The sequence below is a fragment of the Miscanthus floridulus genome, chromosome 12, assembly GCF_019320115.1.
Source record: "Miscanthus floridulus cultivar M001 chromosome 12, ASM1932011v1, whole genome shotgun sequence".
Taxonomy (NCBI): Eukaryota; Viridiplantae; Streptophyta; class Magnoliopsida; order Poales; family Poaceae; genus Miscanthus; species Miscanthus floridulus.
The window spans coordinates 52,739,527-52,760,131 of record NC_089591.1 but is presented as its reverse complement, the minus strand read 5'-3'; the positions used below and the strand labels follow the sequence as shown (position 1 = coordinate 52,760,131).

Genomic DNA, 20,605 nt, shown 5'->3' with positions numbered 1-20,605 from the left:
TCACCAAGTATACTAAGTATAATGTTCGCTTGGTCGTAATCGATCGTAAATTTCTAGCTAGAACAGTATTTTTCTCACACCAAACCAGTCAGCAGTAATAATCCACGATCGTATCAGCACCAGCCGATCAGGCTGTGAGTAGCCTCATCAGTAGTTACTAAAGTGAGATGGCCAAAATCTGAGTAACCTCGTCAGTACCGAATATATCAATTCTACCATTGGGGCCCTCAAGCATACTAGAGAAGAGAACCGCGACATGTCAACGGCTTATGAAACATGGCAAGTTTGCGACACCATTTACAAGCGCCAAACAAGGTTTCTCCCCTTGTTTATCCACAAATGAGAGAACCCCTGGCTTCAACAGAGACCAAAGAGCAGAGCATGAAAAGAACAATAAATGTTGTAAGTATGCAATAACACACAAATTAGTCTGGTTCCTTTGGACATCCCTTCTACCTTGTTTCTATTAGGCACAGCATTTACACAAGGACACGCTACCCTTTCTAGGGAAAGCAAATCTCAGGAAGAAGACGAGCCTTGCCCCGGGGTTTGTCCTGGAGGTGCTGGGACCAGTAGGCCTGCGCTGCGAGGACACGGTCCAGAAGTTCTTGTGGAACTGGCTGACCTCTTCGCTGTTGCTGGGATATACTTGCAGTGTGAACCAGGGTCTTCCACTTGTCCTGGTTCATCAATCAAGCATTTCAAAGTATGTTCAAACACCACAGATACTAAACAGAGAAATGTAAGGTGGCTATGGCAGAGCACTAGATCACCAACGCAGTATTGAAATCAAACAGAATGACACTACTGACGACTGGTTTTGTAGGTCTTTTAATTGCAACTCAAAATTAATAATACAAAAATGCGAGCTTATGTTTAAGAAAAGTCACCTTAAGGTCGACATAGGTCCTGTGCTCTATATTGTCAAAGGCAAGCGTTTTAACAGCTCTCCACCTGAACAAAACAACATCAGGAGGAACACATGAGCCAACATGTGATCTGAAATAAACACAACTGAAACAAATTCATTGGACACAGACCTTCCAGTCCCAAGCTGTTCAACCGCTCCCACCAGCGTCTCAACCTCACCAACAGTGAAGGGCCTCCTTATGCGCCTTTGCCCAATTTCGGATTGCTTGGACTTACAAAGCGGCACAATGGCTAGAGCACCCATGTCTGAAGGTGCAGGTGAAACAGGGATGATGGCTTGGGAGCTTGCTGATGTGTCTTGGGAAGCCATCTCAACAGGACAATGAACAGAGTAGAGATCGGAGAGAGAGCGGCTTCGATAAGGCGCTTTAGACTGCTGGTTGTCATCTCCGACATCAGCTTCATTAAAAGGTTCTTCACACTTCATCCTGGAAATCATGGAACATTTAGGCCATGTTTCGATGTCCATGTATGGATTGAGGTGGATACATGGGCATCCAAACAAGCCCTAAGAGAACTGTACTGTAAGTCACCTACCTAGCTAATGGCTCCACCATATCTGCAGTGAGGAAATCCATCTGTTCTGGTATAATGACTCCAGAGGGAGACTCTCGCTCACGTTCGCATTGCAACGTGAAGTCTATGTTATTTAGTTTTTTATCATGGCATATCCCAGCTTGACAAAGTGTCTTGTTGTCGTCTTGGATATCCTTTCCTTGAAGAAGAACACCAACGCGTAGACCACCTTCCATTATACTATTGACAACATCCATGACAGTTCTCTATAGACATAGACAGACTACAAACTGTTACTGGGAAACACTCACAAGAAGAAATATTTATATGCTCTGTATAGGGTACCAGTAAAACTATTGTGAAGACTCATCATTCCACATTGCAATAAACTGTTTGATAATTCAAATGCAGAAATCTAACATGACAGTCAACTCAATCCAGCAATTGGAGCAAGTTCTGTATTACTAAATTTTGTACCCACTGCAGAACTGTTAGACAGCCGTATATGGCTGGTCTGGGCCTGGGCCTTGCGGCCAGCCCTTGTAGCTGCCCTGCGTTGGATTTCTTGTCCAACAAGGGTGTAGATTGAGTTGTATATGGTAGAGATACCGAGGTTGGTTCTGTTTCCATAAGCTGCCCCTATCGCTACCTGTATATGTACATGTATCATGTAACCCCAAATCAATCTATAATCTTACGCTGCATACTTTCTCTCATGGTATCAGATTAGTTTCGATCCTCACTTCCGCTGCATCAGCCGCGTCGATCCTGGCGTTGCCTTTCTCGCGCGCTCTCACACTGCGCCCGCACCGCCCATCCCACGGCCCTCGCCTCCCTGCCGCTTTGCTCAGGTGTACAGTTGCCGACCCCGGCCACCTCCAGCTATGTCTCCAGGACCTCCGGGATCACCTTTTCAGCCACCTGGACAGATTCCTGCAGCATCACCTCCTATGCCTGCAGCACACCTTCCTGCTGGTGCCATTCCTATTTTGCCAGTTCAGAATCAGCACTCTATGAGTACACGTGCCAAGCACGGTTTCCAGGTCCCGGCTCTATACCATGCAGCACCATTATCTCCAGTACCCAGGACGTACCGCGCTGCCCTTGCTGATCCTAATAGGAGAGCTGCCATGGAAGAGGAATTTTCTGTGTTAGTGCATAACAACACTTGGGATCTTGTTCCTCGACCATCCCAAGCCAATGTCATCTCAGGCAAGTGGATATTCAAACATAAATTCAAGGCAGATGGCTCCCTTGAATGGTACAAGGCACGCTGGGTGCTTCGAGGTTTCACACAATGGCCCGGTGTTGATTTCTCTGAAACTTTCAGTCCTGTAGTCAAGCCAATCACAGTTCACACTGTCCTCTCCCTAGCTCTGTCTCGGAACTGGCCTATACTCCAACTGGATGTCAAGAACGCTTTCCTCCATGGCAACCTGTCTGAGACTGTTTATTCAGTGCAGCCTACTGGGTTTGAAGATTCAGTGCATCCCAGTTTTGTTTGTCGCCTGAACAGATCATTATACGGCGACGGCCTCAAGCAAGCTCCTCGTGCATGGTACAGTCGCTCCGCGGCCTTCCTTCTGTCATTGGGATTTGTGGAGACCAAGTCTGATACTTCATTGTTTGTGTATCGTCAAGGGACTGATGTTGTGTATCTGCTGCTATACGTGGATGATATTGTGCTCACTGCTTCCTCCTCGGTTCTACTCCGGCGAACCATTCAGGCTTTGCAGCAGGAGTTTTCTATGAAGGATTTGGGCGAACTTCACCACTTCCTTGGCATGCATGTTCAGCGGTGTCCTACTTGTCTTTTCCTTTCTCAGCGCCAGTACATCTTGGAGATTCTAGCTCGTGCAGGCATGGAAGATTGCAAACCATGCAGTACACCGAAGGTTTTGGCTGCTGCTGGGTCCCCTGTTGAAAATGCTACAGATTTTCGAAGTCTTGCTGGTGCTCTTCAGTACCTCACCTTTACTCGGCCAGATATTTCTTATGCAGTTCAGCAGGTTTGCCTCCATATGCAGGATCCACGAAGTCCACACCTTGCTGCCCTCAAGCACATCCTGAGTTATCTTCGGGGCACACTTGACTTGGGTCTTCTTCTTCGCCCGACATCCCAGACGGATCTTGTGGCTTACTCAGATGCTGATTGGGCCAGTTATCCAGATACTCGCAAGTCTACCTCCGGCTATGCGGTCTTCCTTGGCGGCAACCTAATCTCCTGGTCATCCAAGCGCCAGACCACTGTATCTCGATCCAGTGCAGAAGCTGAGTACCACGCCGTGGCAAATGCTGTTGCCGAAGCCACCTGGCTGCACCAACTCCTTCAGGAGCTTCACAATCCTTTGCATTGTGCCACTTTGGTCTACTGTGATAACATTAGCGCAGTTTATATGTCCAGCAATCCAGTCCAACATCAGCACATCAAGCACATTGAGATTGATCTCCACTTCATCCGTAATCGTGTTGCTGTTGGTGATGTTCGAGTTCTGCATCTGCCCACATCCTCGCAGTACGCTGATATATTCACCAAAGGCTTTGCCTTCTTCGGTTTTTCAGGAATTCAGATCCAGTCTCAACGTCCGCAGCACAAGTATTTCGACTGCGTGGGCATGTTAGACAGCCATATCCGTATATGGCTGGTCTTGGCCTGGGCCTTGCGGCCAGCCCTTGTAGCTGCCCTGCGTTGGATTTCTTGTCCACCAAGGGTGTAGATTGAGTTGTATATGGTACAGATACCGAGGTCGGTTCTGTTTCCATAAGCCGCCCCTATCTCTACCTATATATGTACATGTATCATGCAACCCCAAATCAATCTATAATCTTACGCTGCATACCTTCTCTCAAGAACGAAAAGATAAATCCATCAAGTTAAGTGCGCTCTTGCAGCCTTGCAGATTTCATCAATTATACTGTATAGTAAATTAACAGCAGCAACACCAAAAAGATTGGGATGCCAAATGAATGCATGATTGCTTATCAATAACTTGTGTATGCCCATGTAGTGTTTACCTTAAGTGATCCAATGGTTGCATTTTCTGGGACCTTAATGAACAATTCTGGGATGTTGAATGACTTGATTCTTAGCTTAACTGAAAAGAGGAAAACAAAAATAATAAGCAATGGTTTCAACAGGTCAACAGCAACGAACATACCACTACAGTATCCAAGAATACCATGGTAGTTCTCAGATTCACACGATTTATTTTGACCACCAGTAGCAAACGATGTCCCGCTAGCTGAAACGGCAAGCGACATTTTCTTTTAGTAAGAGAATTAAAACAAGGACTAAGGCCATCAATGCCATGTGGAAGATTGGGTTTGACTGACTCAGTGCGATATAAGAACTTTGTGTCTGCATAATCCTAAAAAACTAAGGACTTCAGATAACCAGGTAATGTGATTTGACAGTACAAAATACCTTCAGTTAGCATCTCTTTAGCAAAAGATGTTGTATGATGTGCTAGCTTTTTCTTCTTGAAAATTGTCCTTTGCACCTTTTGACGTGTGGTGGATATCTTTTTCCCACATAAGTTTAGCTTGCTACCTAGTTGATTAAGACAATCGGTAACCCTTGATTAGTCCAATTCCTGGATTGACTAGTAACCATGAAAGTAGAAAGAAGCAAATGGAAACATGGTTGTCTTTATGGCAGCTATGGATCATTTAGTAGTGTAGATAAAACAAACATTAACACTGTGGGATTGGCATACCTTTGTTTAACAACCCTCCACAGATCTTTTTTGACGGAATCCCTCCACAAATCTTATTACGTGCTGCCTTCCTTACCTTCGAGGCAAGCAATTTCCTTATCCTATGGTTACCTAGATATTGTGGTTTGCAAACCTTATTTTCTATGGTGCTTGGATGCGTGCACCCAGAAGAATTTTCATCATCATCTCTATCTGCAGTATACTGCACTTCACCCCGATACAAGGAAGAGGTTTGACGTTCCTTGTCATGGCTGCTTAGAGGAACACACGAGCTACTGTCAGAACTAACCAAAGCCGGAGGTTTGCCATCCACATCCACGGAGTCAAATATACCGCAAGCCACAGCATGCCCATCTGCTTGTCTTCTGATCACTTTAGGTTCAGCTTGCTGCACTTGTTCAGGCTCTGCTGAACTTGAGGATCCTGGATGGTGTATTCCATAAGATCCACACTCAGGAATTTTTGCTAACATATTTGATTTCATTGTTAGTGACTCTAATATTGATTCAGCTCCATTTCTTGTCGACGAGTTTTCTGCCAAGCAGTTGTTAGCTTGCCTAGGAAAGGCACTGACACTACCAGAACCTACATCTTTCTCCATAGCCACATCTTTTAGAGGCAGAATTTCATTGAAGTGTTCTTCCTTAACTGATTTCCTTTTTTTAGCTTTTGCTGCATTGGTATTAGGAACATTAGATGAATTGTCCTGATCTGCTAATAAGTTTCCTGCCACAGTTGCGAGCAAATCAAATGCACACATATCATTCTCATCTTTCTTTCTTCTGGTAGAGCGTTTTCCCTGCATTACAATTGATTGTTAAGATGGATTCAGTGGGCAAATTGAGGTTAAAGAAAAACACCTAATCAAAGAACATGTACCCGAGCTGAGTTTGGAACACGTGGCATTGTTGGAATTCGACGGCCACGGGATCTATAAACCAATCTCTTGCGCACCATCATATGTTGATGTCACCACCTACACAGCGGGCTTTCACAGACAGCAAAGTGGTACAAAAACCACATCGATCATCTTTCTCTGCACAAAATTAACTCGAATTTAGTAAACATTCACTCATCACAGATCGCTTAAGAACTGGGCACCAGTCTATCGCCACTAGAAAATTCCCCTCATAATTTAATCCAAATCGTTTTCTTGCAGAAACGATTTTTTTTTTGGCAATTGCAAAAATACCCACCAAATTCCTTCCTGTCCTACCTCCATGTAGCACTCTGTGTGCCTCTTCTTTTACGGCGGGCGTAGAAACCAGAGAGAGGCGAGGAGGAAGAGCAGAGGAGTACATGCCTGCAGGAGCGTGCGCGGTGTCTCGGCAGCCGGCGTCATGGGTATGTAGCTTGGCAACCCCGTCACCTGTTCTCTTTCACGTTGCCGATGGGATGGGGATGTGAAGATCCCTGCGGAGGCTCAGCGGTGAGGTCGGATGAGCGAGGTTGAGCGCGCTGGATGTGCCGCCTGCTTCTCCCCCGACGAGCGCCGGTGACTCAATTTCGACAGCTTCCAGATCCTGCGGGGGCTAGATGGAAGAACCAGGGGTGGCAGAGACGAGGAAGAGTCGGGGGCCGGGACGAGAACCGCCGGGCACCCTCGCTGCTTCCAGATCTTGGCCGGAGGTGGACGAGCTCCACCGGATACGAAGAGGAGAGAGGGGACTAGGGAGGATAGAGAGAGAAAGAAAGAGAGTGGGGAAGAGGGGTTTTACGGGTGGTATAAACATAGGGTTGATTCCAGATGTGATCAGGTCCGTAGGTTTGCAATCTAATGGTACAGTAACCGTATAAAAAAAAATCCTCCCTTCGCATTTCCACGCGTCCTATTGGTTACAGAAGACTGAAATCTCAGTTACGTTCAAAGCTCACTCGATGTTGTGAGCATGTTAGGGTTTTAGCTTTTAGGTTCTAGAGCAACTAACTTCAATTATCTCTACCGAACGTCTGGTCGGACGCACGTCTTCGCTGGGCTCACGGAACAGGTCTGATCGGCCCATTATATTAAAAAAATTTGGACACTTTCGTTGGGACGGAACCACCTTGTGCCGCACACCACTGCGCCTCGCGCCGGACCCGCTTCGAGACGCGCGCCCCTGCACCTCACGTTGGACCCGCCTCGTGCCACATACCCCGCCTGTGCCTCACGCCGCGCGTCGTGCGCCGCCCTCACCTTGCGCTACGCTCCCCGCGCCACGCTCCCCGCGCCCTGCATCCGCCTTCATTGGACGGCACCAAGTAGATGAGCACATGTTGCAACCGTATGTTTCATGTGTTTCAGATGTATGTTGCATATGTTTCATCTGGATGTTGCAAAGTAGATCTGGTGTTGCATATGTTGCAATGGCTATACACGTGTGTTGTAAGTGTATGTTTTAAATATTTCAGTTGTTTCAAACATATGTTGCAATTGTTTCATCTGGATGTTGCATATGTTGCAGTGGCTATACACGCATGTTGCATGTGATTTTCAAATGCTTCAGTTGTTTCATCTGGATGTTGCATATGTTGTAGTGACTATACATGTATGTTGCAAGTGTATGTTCTAAATGTTTCACCTATTTTCAAACGTACGTTGCAAGTGCTTTTTATATGGATGCTGTTATATGTTGTAGTGGTTATACACATATGTTGCAAATATTTGTTTCAATTGTTTCACCTGGTTTCACTATGTTGCAGTAGGTGTTGCTCCCCACGCGCTACATGCACCCATCCAGCGCTGCATATCACTGTCATGCAGGCCAACTCCAATAGTCGGAAGTCCATGCAACGTGTGGTCAGTGCCCAAATGACCAAGCACTCCCTAGTCAAAAGTGCATGTGCGCATGCAGAGCGTCAGAGCAGGCCAACACCGAACTAACGTAGAACCAGGCGCTCCTGCACCACCAGGCTTGGTCCCCTACGATGGAGCATACAGTCTGGGTCAACATAGGTACGCGCGCTGTGCTCCCACCCTCTCTCTTGCATGCAGTTGGGCGGGCCCCATGCACATGCTCTCCCATGCAGGCGCAGCAGCAGCACGTGTGGACCCAGTAGCAACAGTAGGCACGGGCGTGCGAAACACGCGGGCAGGTGCAGCAGCAGCAGCACGCTCGAGGAGCAGCAAGCTAGCAGGCATAGCAGCAGCACGCACGGACCAAGCAGTAGCAGGCGCGGGGCGCGAAGCACGAGGGTAGGCGCAGCAGCATGTGGGTGCGCAGTGTTTGGACACGCGCGTGGGTCCAGACATCCGGGTGCTAACATGGCCCGAAGTTCCCTACAGAAGGAGGTTTTTCACGATATAGCTAATCGATGGAGGCTAGAATCATAGATGACGAGTAAAGCAGTAAGAGCATCTCCAACGGTGCTATACAAATCAGACCCCTACCTTTTGATTTATGTAGTCACCTATTTTAATACTATCCATTTTTCGTTATTTGCTCCGGCAATGCTACCCAAACCAGACTACCCAAATTCATTCTAGGAGAGAATGACATGTGGGGCCCATACGTCATCCTCTGTCTTCTCTCCGCCATAAATCAGCGTCAGCAAGGGTCATTGAGCCGAGGTGTGGCCGGAGGAGGTTTCGCGGGGAGGGGAGTCACCGGAGAGCGAGGCGCTGCAGATTCGGCCAGCGTGGAGGTCGCTACTGTTGCGTGCCGCCCGCATGGAGGTGCTCGCGCTGCCTAGGGAAGTCACTGGAGGAGGAGAGGTAGACGGATGGGAAGTTGCACCGGGGAAGTCCACGTTAGGGAAGTCGCGGCCGCCGCACCGAGTTGGCCGCGTCTGCCGTGCTAGGGCACGCCGCCGCACTGGGAAACAGGCCCATGCTGAGGGAAGAGAAGGTAGCGGTCGGAGGAAAACGTCGAGAGGAGTCACGGTTGAAAGAAAAAATTTGGGTAGCGAAGAGTAGGGGGCAACAGGAATGGGTAGTGGGAGGGGGCAGGGGCGGATCCAGCGGTGGGGCGGGGGGGGGGGGGGCTCAAGCCCCCCCTACCCAAACCGAATCAGTGCAAATTACTGTAGAGCCCTTATGAATTTTTAGGCAAAGTTCTATAGTGTAGGGGGGGCAAGACTTAAGATCGAGCAGCAGTGTTGTTCAGTCCCCCCTAAAATATTTCCTGGATCCGCCGCTGGGAGGGGGGAATAGGAGGCAAATAAATCTAAGGGTCTACTAGTTGCCTCCACTACCGCTCAAGAGAGAAAGCTATAGTTAGTGTAGTCCACTCCATAGTGCCTAGGATAGCAGTGGGAGATAGAGTCCTCCACTACCGCTCAAGAGAGAAAGCTATAGTTAGTGAGTGGGAGATAGAGTCCTCCACTACCGCTCAAGAGAGAAAGCTATAGCTAGTGTAGTCCACTCCATAGTGGCTAGGCTAGCAGTGGGAGATAGAGTTAGAGCAAGAGCTCTCCTCAGAGTTTGAAAGAAGTATTCTGAGTCTGGTGTAGCTCTTTTGTACTTACACTTACTCTATTTGGAATATAATTTTTACTTTACTCAAGTACTTTATTTAAGCTTACATACTTAGTTAAGTGTGCTTTGGAGCTTTGTTCTAAGCTTGGTAGATTAGTTAACTACCTTGTTTAGAGTGGTTTTACCTTGTACGGGTTCTACCGTTAGGTTAGGGTGCTTTGATCTCATTTCATCGGAGCTAGATCAAAGTAATGAGTTCATAGATTAAGCGTGGTGCTTAGGCTATAACTTGTCTGTGGATATGCTAGGCCTCTAGATAATTAATGGTAGGTGGTGATGGCCCTATCCATCCTCTGCATTATTCCACCATGATAATGATCATTTACCTTCACCCTATCGTTAATTCCTTAAAGCAACGCGCGCCAATCGTATAACCCCCGACTAATGTTGTGCAATTGCTTGAGAACTTTATCATAAGGAATCATATTTATCAATCATCTTAGCCATACGCTTTCCTTTAGAAAATTGTAAATACCACACTCGAAATACTCTCGAGCAAAGTTTTACTTCGAAATTTTCTGTGTGCGTGCGGAAATATCTAGTAGACATAAGAAATATCAACAACAAGCAATACTCTCATATCTATTTCCTCTTCCACCCTAGAATGCGGCCTCTTCGGGCCACTCACCTCCACGATGAAGGGCTCCCATTTTGAGTGATGCTTGTTGAGACAATGTCTCCGTGTCACCATGTCCCCCATCATTGTCCTCTCTTATGACCTAATTTTAGTCCACCACCTGGTCGACTTCGTCCCTATCATCCTCGTGATAGTTAGCGATGCGAACGTCATCTGACATGTCCTGGCTCGAGCACAAGGTGTCATCAGACGCCACCTCGCCGAGCATTCTGCAGGTGGCGCACCTTGCGTAGACCTCATGTGGTCCTAATCCCACTTCTCCCTCCGTCGCCTCTTCTCCTCTGCGATTCGTTGGGCCTCCACGACCCGCTTCTCTTTGTCTTCTAGTAGCTTCACCTAGGAAATCGCCCGACCAAGGTTCTAAAACCATAAGCCGAACCCGTTAAGATTGTTAACATACGAGCAATGGGTTAAAAGTAGGAAGGGCTTACATTATCCTGCTTGTTGGTCTTGGTGAAAGGCTGTGGATGCGGCGTGTTGACACCGTGTTTGGCACTGCCAACACTATTGTATCAGGCATGCCAACTTGTTTGTCATAACCACCATGAACATAATCCGCATCTTAATCTCATCTTTTCATAGACTTGCATATCAATTTCTACACTTTCTAGGCTCCATCAAATTTTATCGGGTAGTTTGACCTCACTTGTCGGATAGTCTGAGAAGACCTCGATAGAACTGACAAGTCTTCAAAGCACATCACCTTATTGGACGGTATGATACTACACGTCAGACAGTCAGACATCACGCAATGACACCTATAACGTGCAGGGTGGTGTGTTATCCACCCTTTACCTCTTCTAGCCCCACTTGTCAGACCCTCCTCTCGCTCACAAAAGCCCACCAGCCTCACCTCCCTCTCCAACCCTCATTCTCACATACAGACCACAAAGCAAAAAGAGAAGAGAAGGAGGAGGACCTCAACATGTTCGAGAAGCAGTCCGACAACGACCCCCCTCGCCCCTACCCTCAACCCCGCCAGAGTTAGAGGAGAGGACCCCCAAAGATGCTGATGCTTCCTCATGCTTTCCATGGAGGCCCCAAGTTTCTTGTTCTTCTTTTTACTAATATCATTTTGCAAACATAGGAACAAATTCACATTATTATAGTCAATGCTCGTATTCCTATATGTCATGTCCTCATTGATCCCGGACGGGAATGGCGGACGACCCTACATAGATAGAAATATCATTGGCTCTACAAAGCCCATGCAGGACTAAACATTATTGCACCTCATATTTAGTATGCGCCTTAGAATTTATTTGATTTAATTGAATATAAAATGGGCCAAGCCCATTTAAATCCTGCAGTTAATACTCTTTCTTATAAATTTGATCAAATTTAGGATAGTTTGATTTAAGACAAACTAAAAGCCCTTACATTTCAGGATGGAAGGAAGTATATATGCATCAACATCTCAACCATCAACAGTTCCAGGCTGGTATAGTGATCCTTCTATTTTGGTTTAGTCGTCATCCACAACTAATGCATGATCAATTGCTTCACTTAGCAATGCCAAATTATTGGTTTGAGATCCGTCCCAAGCAACAAGCGTTGAATTGCCTGCGGCTGATGCAAACATGCTTGCTTACCATTGATACCAAACTTAACTTTGATACCAAACTTAATTAAGATGGACGGGTGCGTGTGTGTTTGAACAAGACAGTAACGTTGAAAATTACGGGTCCTAGTTTTACTCTGCGTAATTGGTGGGGGAGGTCGATTGCTCCAAGGTTGAAAATTACGAACAAGCTGAAAGGGGAGGTACCTGATCTAAAAGCGCTTTCTAGTGTAAACAGCCGGAGAAGGGCGAGAAGCTCTGGGTAGCAGAGGTGGTATGTGGAGTTGTGGACACGCCAATCTCACTGGCCTATTATGGCATCCTGCTTTCAAATTAGTTGCGTCAACCAAAGCGACCCAAGGGATGGCATACCAACTACTTCGAAGGCAAACAACGACAACACTACCCTGCCCAATGCCCAAACCTCAATAATAGCAGGGTCCGGTTCCCTTTAATTAGAGCCGATGTTATACTCACTCTCTGTCAAAAAAAAAGTAACTACGAGATTTATACCAGTCAAACTAGCTTAAGTTTAACTAAGTTTAGATGAATAGTGTTAATTTATGTCTCTAACTAGATTTACTACGAAAAAAATATTTTATAATTAATCTAATGATATTTATTTTAGATTATAAATGTTAGCATAATGTAATTATAGTAGGTCCCCTTATTTTGTGGATGTAATCGCGCTAGAGCGGTTGGCTTGAATGCCACCCCGGCTGCATATATATGTAATCCTTGACACATACATGGAATACAATTAATCATTCCCACAACTCTAATATGGTATCAATCGCGGTTACGATCCACTACTCTTCCGCAACCTAAACTCACGCCGCCGCCGGTACGATCGCCACCCCGCCGCTGACTCCGTCGCCGGGCGTGCCGCCGATCTCATCGCCAGCGCTCACGATTCGATCGCCAGCCCCGTGCTGTCCACATCGCCGGGTCCTGTTGCCGATCCGATCACCTAACCCCTGATCGCCCGCCCTGCTGTTGGCTTCGCCACCAGGCGCGGATGCCGGTCCTACTCGGATGGCGAACGACGACGCCGCCGCTGCGGCTGCCGCTGCCCAAGCGGCCAAGGAGCGCCGTCTCGCGGACGAGGCTGCCGCCCACGCCGAAGCCGAGGCTGCAACTCGCGCTGAAGAGGCGCGTCGGGCTAAGGAAGCCCGTCTCTGCGACGCTGCCCTGGATGAGTACGAACGTGCTCACGAGGCGCTCTGGGCCCAGGCCACCGCCGTCGTCAATGTCAAGGCGCTCATTCCCGTCATCCTCGATCAAGCGACGAACACCTACTCCAAGTGGCGCGGCATGTTCCTCACCATCCTCGGCAAATATGCCCTCACCCGCCATGTTCTCGAGGACGAAGCTTTTCCGTCGCGCCCGGCATGGGTTCAGGCGGACTGCTGCGTTCTCACATGGATCTACGGCACCGTCTCCAGCGACCTGCAGCAGTCCCTGATGATGCGACAGGGTCCTGCCCGTGGCACCTGGTGCTACCTCGAAGATGAATTTCTCAGCAACAAGGAGTCCCGTGCGCTGCTCCTCGAAACGAAGTTCCGCAACTTCCGCCAGGAGTCGCTAACCGTCACCGACTATTGCCGTCGTCTCGAGTCGATGGCTGCCTCCCTCACCGAGTTTGGCGACCCCATCGGAGATCGGCAGATGGTGTTCACCCTCCTTCGCGGCCTCAGCGGCAAGTTCCAGCACATGGTGGCCATTCTCAAGCTGCACCGTCCGTTCCCAACGTTTGCTGAGGCCCGGACTCACCTTCTACTCGAGGAGATGGAGATCGATGCACGTCCACCGTCCCCGCCATCCGCCCTCGTCGCTGCGGCACCTCGTCCAACAGCGCCCGGCGCGCCCACGCCTCCACGCCTGGGGGCGCCCCCTGCTGCGCGCCCACCTGGTGCGCCAGGCACCGGCCAGCGCAATGGCCATCGTCGTGGCCGCGGCGGACGCGGTCCTCCCCAGGCGCAGGTGCCCTCTGGTCCGCAGGGACCTCCTAGTGGTGCTCCCATGGGCGGGCATGGCGGCGTTCCCGCCGGCGTCCACCCGTCGTTTGCCTACCCGTGGGCCGGTACAATGCAGATGTACCCCTACGACCGACGCCCACCAGCAGCTTTCACTGCCGTTCCTCAGCATGGCAGTCCTTTCGACGGCGTTCTTCAGTACGGGGCTGCGTACAACCCTTCGCCGTACGGATCTTTCTACGAGGGAGCTGCGCCCCAGTCACAGGCGTTCCAGGGGTCGCCGCCGCCTTACCAGGTGCAGCCGGTGGCACCTTGGAACCCCACTGTTGGGGGCTCATGGAACCAGGACACGTTGGCACAGTCCTTCAACACGATGACACTCAACCAACCAGCCCCCTCTGAGTGGTACGCAGACTCAGGTGCCGGTTCCCACATGACCGCGGATGCTGGTAAACTCTCCTCCACTTTCCCACCATCATCTTTTACTCCTTCATCTATTGTTGTGGGTAATGGAGCTCTCCTTCCTGTCACTGCCACTGGATCACATAACTTTTATTTGCCGCATCGCAATCTTGTTCTTAATGATGTGTTAGTGTCTCCCAACATTATTAAGAATTTGATTTCCATTCGCCGTTTCACCACCGATAATAATTGTTCCATTGAATTTGATCCTTTTGGCCTTTCTGTGAAGGATTTGCAAACCAAGAAAATGATCGCCAGGTGCAATAGCTCTGGCGACCTCTACCCGTTCTATCCACTCACCACCAGTACCTCCGCGTTCATTGCTGCACCTACTTCACTTTGGCATCGTCGTCTCGGGCATCTTGGGCGTGAACCTTTGTCCAAGCTCATTAGTTCCAGCATTATTTCTTGTTATAAAGATGATCTCCACCATATATGTCATGCTTGCCAGCTTGGTCGTCATACCCGGCTGCCGTTTGGAACATCTAGTTCTAGAACTCTTCATAATTTTGATTTAATACACTGTGATCTTTGGACATCTCCTATTGTTAGTGTGTCGGGATACAAATATTATCTTGTTATTATTGATGATTGTTCGCACTACATTTGGACTTTTCCGCTCCGCCTCAAATCCGAGACGTTTTCCACTTTCAAATTTTTCGCTCACATTCGCACGCAATTTGGCACCACCATCAAGAGCGTCCAGTGCGATAACGGTCGTGAATTTGATAATTCTCAGGCCCGCACGTTCTTCCTCTCCCACGGTGTTGCACTCCACATGTCGTGTCCATATACTTCTCAACAAAACGGTAGAGCAGAACGTTCCCTTCGCACCATAAATAATATTTTACGTTCTCTCTTGTTCCAGGCGAGTCTCCCTCCGGTCTACTGGGTCGAAGCCCTTCACACTGCGACATACCTTGTGAACCGGCTCCCCACTAAAACCCTCGCCTTCTCGACACCATACACCTCCCTCTACTCTACCCAGCCCTCCTATGATCATCTTCGAGTTTTTGGGTGCGCCTGCTATCAGGGGCGGATATTGGGCTAGGGCCACTAGGGCCATGGCCCTAGGCGTGGCCCAGAAAACCTCTTATGTCCCTCTTAAATTCTCCTGGCCCAAGCTCGTAGCCCATGGTCGCGCGACCCAGTTTTGCCCAGCTCGGCCTCGCGCCTGGGGCATCCTGCGTCGCTGCACGCCGGCCCTTTCCCTAGCACTCAGCTTTCTTCTCGCACGCCGCCTCTCACTAGGCGCTCCGCACTCACTAATGTCCAAACCCCTAGCGCATGACTAGCAGCTGTCCGTCGCGGCGGCACGCAGCCAGCAGCCCCCTCCCGGAGGCCGGAGCGAGGTGAAGCCGTGACGGCACCTAGAGGTTGAGCCGTGGCACTGCGGCTTGTGTCCATAGCATGCACGTCTTGCTGTGGCCTGGCGGTCGTCGGACCAGCAAGAGGTGGCGCCCCTCCTCTGAACCAATGTAAACACCCATCCACCTAATCTAGATCAACCCAAATTCCATTGGTGTGTTCATGTATGCATCTGACATAGCAGATGGCACCGTTTGTATATTTTATTAAGATTGGATGAATCAATGCTGTACATTGCAGATCTCTTGATTCATAAAGATGGAAACACATGTATATCCTTCACTACTTTTATATCCAGTTTTTTTTGTTGATTATGCATTTTCTTTGTTGCTTTTCTTATCTATAGAGTATTTAAGCCGGTAAGCCTGTAAAACCGGTGCTGGTGATTCACTCACTTAGATAGTGGCCCTAGGCGTCAAAATTCACCAGCTCCGCCACTGCCTGCTATCCCAATATGTCCTCCACAACACCCCATAAACTCGCTCCCCGCTCATCCCTATGCGTCTTCCTCGGCTATTCCTCGGAACACAAAGGCTATCGGTGTCTCGAGCTCCAGTTGAATCGCATCATTATTTCTAGACATGTCGTTTTTGATGAGTCCTCTTTCCCCTTCTCCGACATGTCTACCACACCCATGGCCCCGTCGGCCTTGGATTTTTTAATTGATGAGCATGATCTTACCACTTCGGTTCCAGGAACCCGTTTCGTTCATGCAGGTACTACTCCATCAGCTCCTCATGCTGTGCATGGTACTGTACCCGTGCATGGCACTGTAGCGGCGCCTGAGCTCTCCCAAGGGTCACCGGACCTTGGCGCTGCTGCCCAGACTGCTACTAGCAGCGCCTCCTCCACGCCCGTACATCCTGGTGCTGCTGCCCCTGTACACCGCGTGCAGGTTGTTGCCAGTAGCAACGCTCCCATGGCGCCATCGAGTACAGCCGGTACCGCTGCCCCTGGTGCTCACGCACAGGTTGCTGCCAGCGGAACCGGCCGTACCACCGCTACCCGGCCGATCGCCATCACCCCGGTCACCAATGCACACTCCCCGTTGCCGCGCTCTGTTCGTGATGCTCTGTCAGATCCTAATTGGCGCTCTGCTATGCAAGCTGAATATGATGCCCTCCTCGCCAATCACACCTGGAGTCTTGTTCCTCGACCTCCTGGCGTCAATCTTGTGACCGGCAAGTGGATCTATCGTCACAAGCTGCTAGCAGATGGCTCTCTAGATTGTTATAAAGCTCGCTAGGTTCTCCGGGGATTCACACAGCGACCAGGTATTGATTATGATGAGACTTTCAGTCCGGTTGTCAAGCCTGCGACCGTTCGAGTGGTTCTCTCCATGGCTTTATCTCAGAACTGGCCCCATTCATCAGCTGGATGTGAAGAATGCATTTCTCCATGGCACTCTCACTGAAACGGTATATTGTGTGTAGCCCTCTGGTTTTGTTGACTCAACTCGCCCGGATTTTGTCTGTCGACTCAACAAGTCCCTGTATGGTATGAAACAGGCTCCCCGTGCTTGGCATCAACGGTTCGCCTCTCACCTCATGTCCCTTGGCTTTGTTGAGACAGTCAGATACTTCCCTCTTCACATATCATCGAGGATCCGACACGGCCTACTTGCTGCTGTATGTGGATGACATTGTTCTCACCGCTTCGTCAGCCGGATTTCTCCAACACACCATTGCAGCTCTCTAGCGTGAATTTGCTATGACAGACATGGGCCAACTTCACCATTTTTTGGGCATCTCTGTGACACGATCTGCGGATGGTCTATTTCTCTCTCAGCGCCAGTACACTCAGGATATTCTAGAGCGTGCCGGGATGAGTGCTTGCAAGCCTTGCAGCACCCCTGTTGACCTACACTCCAAATTATCTGCTGATGGTTCCCCGGTTGCAGACTCCACACAGTATCGTAGCCTGGCTGGTGCTTTGCAGTATTTGACCTTTACCCGTCCTGACATTGCTTTCGCCGTTCAGCAGATTTGCCTCTTTATGCATGACCCTCAGGAACCGCATCTTGCTGCCCTCAAGCGGATTCTACGCTACCTACAGGGCACTCTTTCTCTTGGTTTGACCATGCGTCGATCATCACCTGCTGACCTTGTTGTCGTTGTCTACACGGATGCCGACTGGGCTGGATGTCCCGATACTCGCCGGTCGACATCTGGTTACGTAGTGTTCCTCGGGGACAATTTGGTGTCTTGGTCCTCCAAACGTCAGCATATGGTCTCTCGGTCCAGTGCAGAGGCCGAGTATCGAGCTGTGGCTAATGGTGTCGCTGAAGCTACTTGGTTGCGCCAGTTACTCCTTGAGCTTCGCCACCCACTTCGTCGTGCCACCCTGATCTACTGTGATAATATCAGTGTTGTGTATCTCTCCAGCAACCCGGTGCAGCATCAGCGAACGAAGCATGTTGAGATTGATCTCCACTTTGTTCGGGAGAGGGTCGCCCTCGGTCACGTTCGGGTCCTTCATGTTCCTATGACATCATAGTACACCGACGTCTTCATCAAGGGTCTTCCTACTTCCTTGTTTCAGGAGTTTTGATCCAGCCTGAACGTCCGCCATGCCCCCGATCAGACTGCGGGGGAGTGTTAGCATAATGTAATTATAGTAGGTCCCCTTATTTTGTGGATGTAATCGCGCTAGGGCGGTTGGCTTGCATGCCACCCCGGCCGCATATATATGTAATCCTTGACACATACATGGAATACAATTAATCATTCCCACAACTCTAATAATAAATGTTAGTGTTTTCATAATTTTGGTAAAATTACAAATCATTTGACTCCTTGAAAAGCAAGAATTACATTTTTTTGGGACGCAAGGAGTATTTCAAGATGCTATAAAATTCGAAGCAATCGATATAAGTTTTTTGTTGTTCACTAAACTGGTATACATTGTTATGGTCACAGTTAAAAGTTAGACTAATACACTTTTAGAGCAGGCCCACCTCCCTCATCGGCACCGGGGCTAGCCCAGTGACGATGCCCTCGCACTCTTCCACAGGATCGAGAGGGGCCCTAGCGTCTTCACCAAAGCACAAACTCACCTAGGACGTAGGTTTTCTATGTAAGCTGGGGCCTAAACCTGAATCCTCATGTCCTTAGATCGGATCAAGTCAGACTTTGCCCTTCGAATCTCTACCAAAAAAATATCAAGCTAGTATGAGCTAGTATACCATGCTAAGACCTTGTTTAATTAGATTCTATGGTCTAAAGTTTAACCACTAAAGTTTATGCTGAAAACTTTAGTGGTTAAACTTTAGACCATGTTGGAAACTTTAGACCATGAACAGTAAATAAACTTTAGACTTTAGATCACTTTAACTTTTGATGCTTTAAATAGATGGTCTAAACCACTGCCTAAAGTTTAGTCAATCTAAAAAAACCCATTAATTCATTAGACCACACCAGTAAACTAAAGTTGCCTAAAATTTAGTCCTTAATTTTAACCAACTAGACTTTAGACCATGTGATCTAAATATGATATATGCACGGTTCATTTGGCTTATAAGCTGTACTTTTTTCAACCAACGAATAATATTTTTCTCTCACAATAAATCAGTCAACAGTACTTTCAGCCATGGCTTATCAGCCTAGCGAACAGAGCAATAACCCTTGGATGTAGAAGGTGTGATATATCTTACTCCACAATCTGATGAGATTCTCATGCTGAACGTGGGGAAAGTTCCTCGATTTAAACTCTTCACTGTTTAGTGTTTTATAGGAGTAATTTGTACATGTCCACACTGCCACATCCATTCCATTGTATCGCAAGCCTACCTTTATAAGCCCAAGAAGCGCATTGTGTTAGATTAATCTCGGCAATGGTTTGTAGGCTAGAAATACTATACAATACACACGTGTTTTAGCATAAAAAAACATATGAATTTTTTTCCCTCTTTTCCTCTCTTTTCTTCCGTTTTCCTAACTTGTCTGGCCGGAGAGAGATACAGATACGGATACGGACATACGGTCACCAGCGCTGCTGTAGGTAGAGGCAGGCGTGCACGCTCACCTGCGGGCCCCGTGCACTCTGGAGTCTGGACGGCGCGGACGCGCTTCAGGGCCGCACAAACCCGCCGGTCCTCTATGTATACGCGTGCGGCCGAATCCGATTTGTCCTTTTGTCCTTGCATAGAAAAAAAATTGTTTCTTGTCATCTGTGGATCTGTGATTTGTGATTGTCTGGAGGTAGAAGAAGGCTGACGGTAGAAGAAGACTGAAGGTAGAAGGAGGATGGAGACGGTTGGATTTTAATTCTACGGTGAAAAAAAAAATTCATGTGTTGCCGCTCACACCCTCGCCGCGCACCACCGCTGCTTCGTTCATGACGACGAACAGCGCGCTACCTCTCAGATCCTTCGCCTCGACCACGCTCCAGCACGGGCTGCTCGCCCAGTTCCTGGGATCGAACCTGAGATCGAAGACGTCGCCCTCAAAGATGTGGATCCACAGCCGGACTCCTCCTGTCGGCGCGGCGACGGCCGCTTTGCCAGCGCCGGTGGGCCGCCTCCATACCTGGTAGAGCACGCCGTCGCAGAGCACCAGGTTCTTGGCGTCCTTGCACTTGGAGATAGTGTCGTACGGTGGAGGGAAGACGACGGCGCCGAGGGGCAGTTTCGGCAGTGGCCCCACCTCCATGGGTGGCACCCGGCGGCGGCAGGAGCGGCGGCGGTGGTTGAGGTGGAGCACGTGCACTTGGCCGTCCTTTGCCAGGCAGTAGACCTTGCCGTCGTCGTCGCTGTACGCCACGTCGACTAGGACGACGTCCCTGTCCATGAGCGGGCCCGTGTCCTCGATGTGCGACCAGCCGTCGGACGCCCTCTGCACGGCGACCCTGTTGGGCCGGCACAGGCTCACCGCGGTGAAGTCGAGCGGCGTGGGGTTCGGCGAGAAGACGATCTTGGGCGCCCGCTCGTGCGCGGGCTCGTAAAGCTCCGGGTCCAGCGGGATCTCCTCGCCCGTGAACGGGTTG

At 49.2% G+C, this 20,605-nt stretch overlaps 2 protein-coding genes across 3 annotated transcripts; one reads left to right on the top strand and one right to left on the bottom strand.

The window, feature by feature from the left end:
- Positions 1–237: 237 nt before the first annotated feature.
- On the bottom strand, positions 238–6,855 carry LOC136496350 (telomere-binding protein 1-like). Of its 2 annotated transcripts, none has more exons than XM_066492006.1 (10): positions 6,379–6,855; positions 6,042–6,198; positions 5,163–5,961; positions 4,871–4,996; positions 4,626–4,688; positions 4,462–4,541; positions 1,468–1,712; positions 1,041–1,358; positions 891–954; positions 238–680 (listed from the first exon to the last, which is right to left on the bottom strand). In XM_066492006.1, the coding sequence occupies exons 2-10, from the start codon at positions 6,120–6,122 to the stop codon at positions 504–506; spliced, it is 1,953 nt and encodes a 650-aa protein (XP_066348103.1). In that variant the 5' UTR covers positions 6,123–6,198; positions 6,379–6,855; the 3' UTR covers positions 238–503. The 2 variants fall into 2 exon arrangements, with proteins under 2 accessions (XP_066348103.1, XP_066348102.1); XM_066492005.1 differs by having other exon boundaries at positions 6,466–6,855.
- A 5,996-nt stretch (positions 6,856–12,851) lies between these two features.
- Positions 12,852–16,868, top strand: LOC136495882 (uncharacterized). The gene is made up of 2 exons (XM_066491680.1): positions 12,852–14,241; positions 16,339–16,868. The coding sequence occupies exons 1-2, from the start codon at positions 12,852–12,854 to the stop codon at positions 16,866–16,868; spliced, it is 1,920 nt and encodes a 639-aa protein (XP_066347777.1).
- Positions 16,869–20,605: the final 3,737 nt, after the last annotated feature.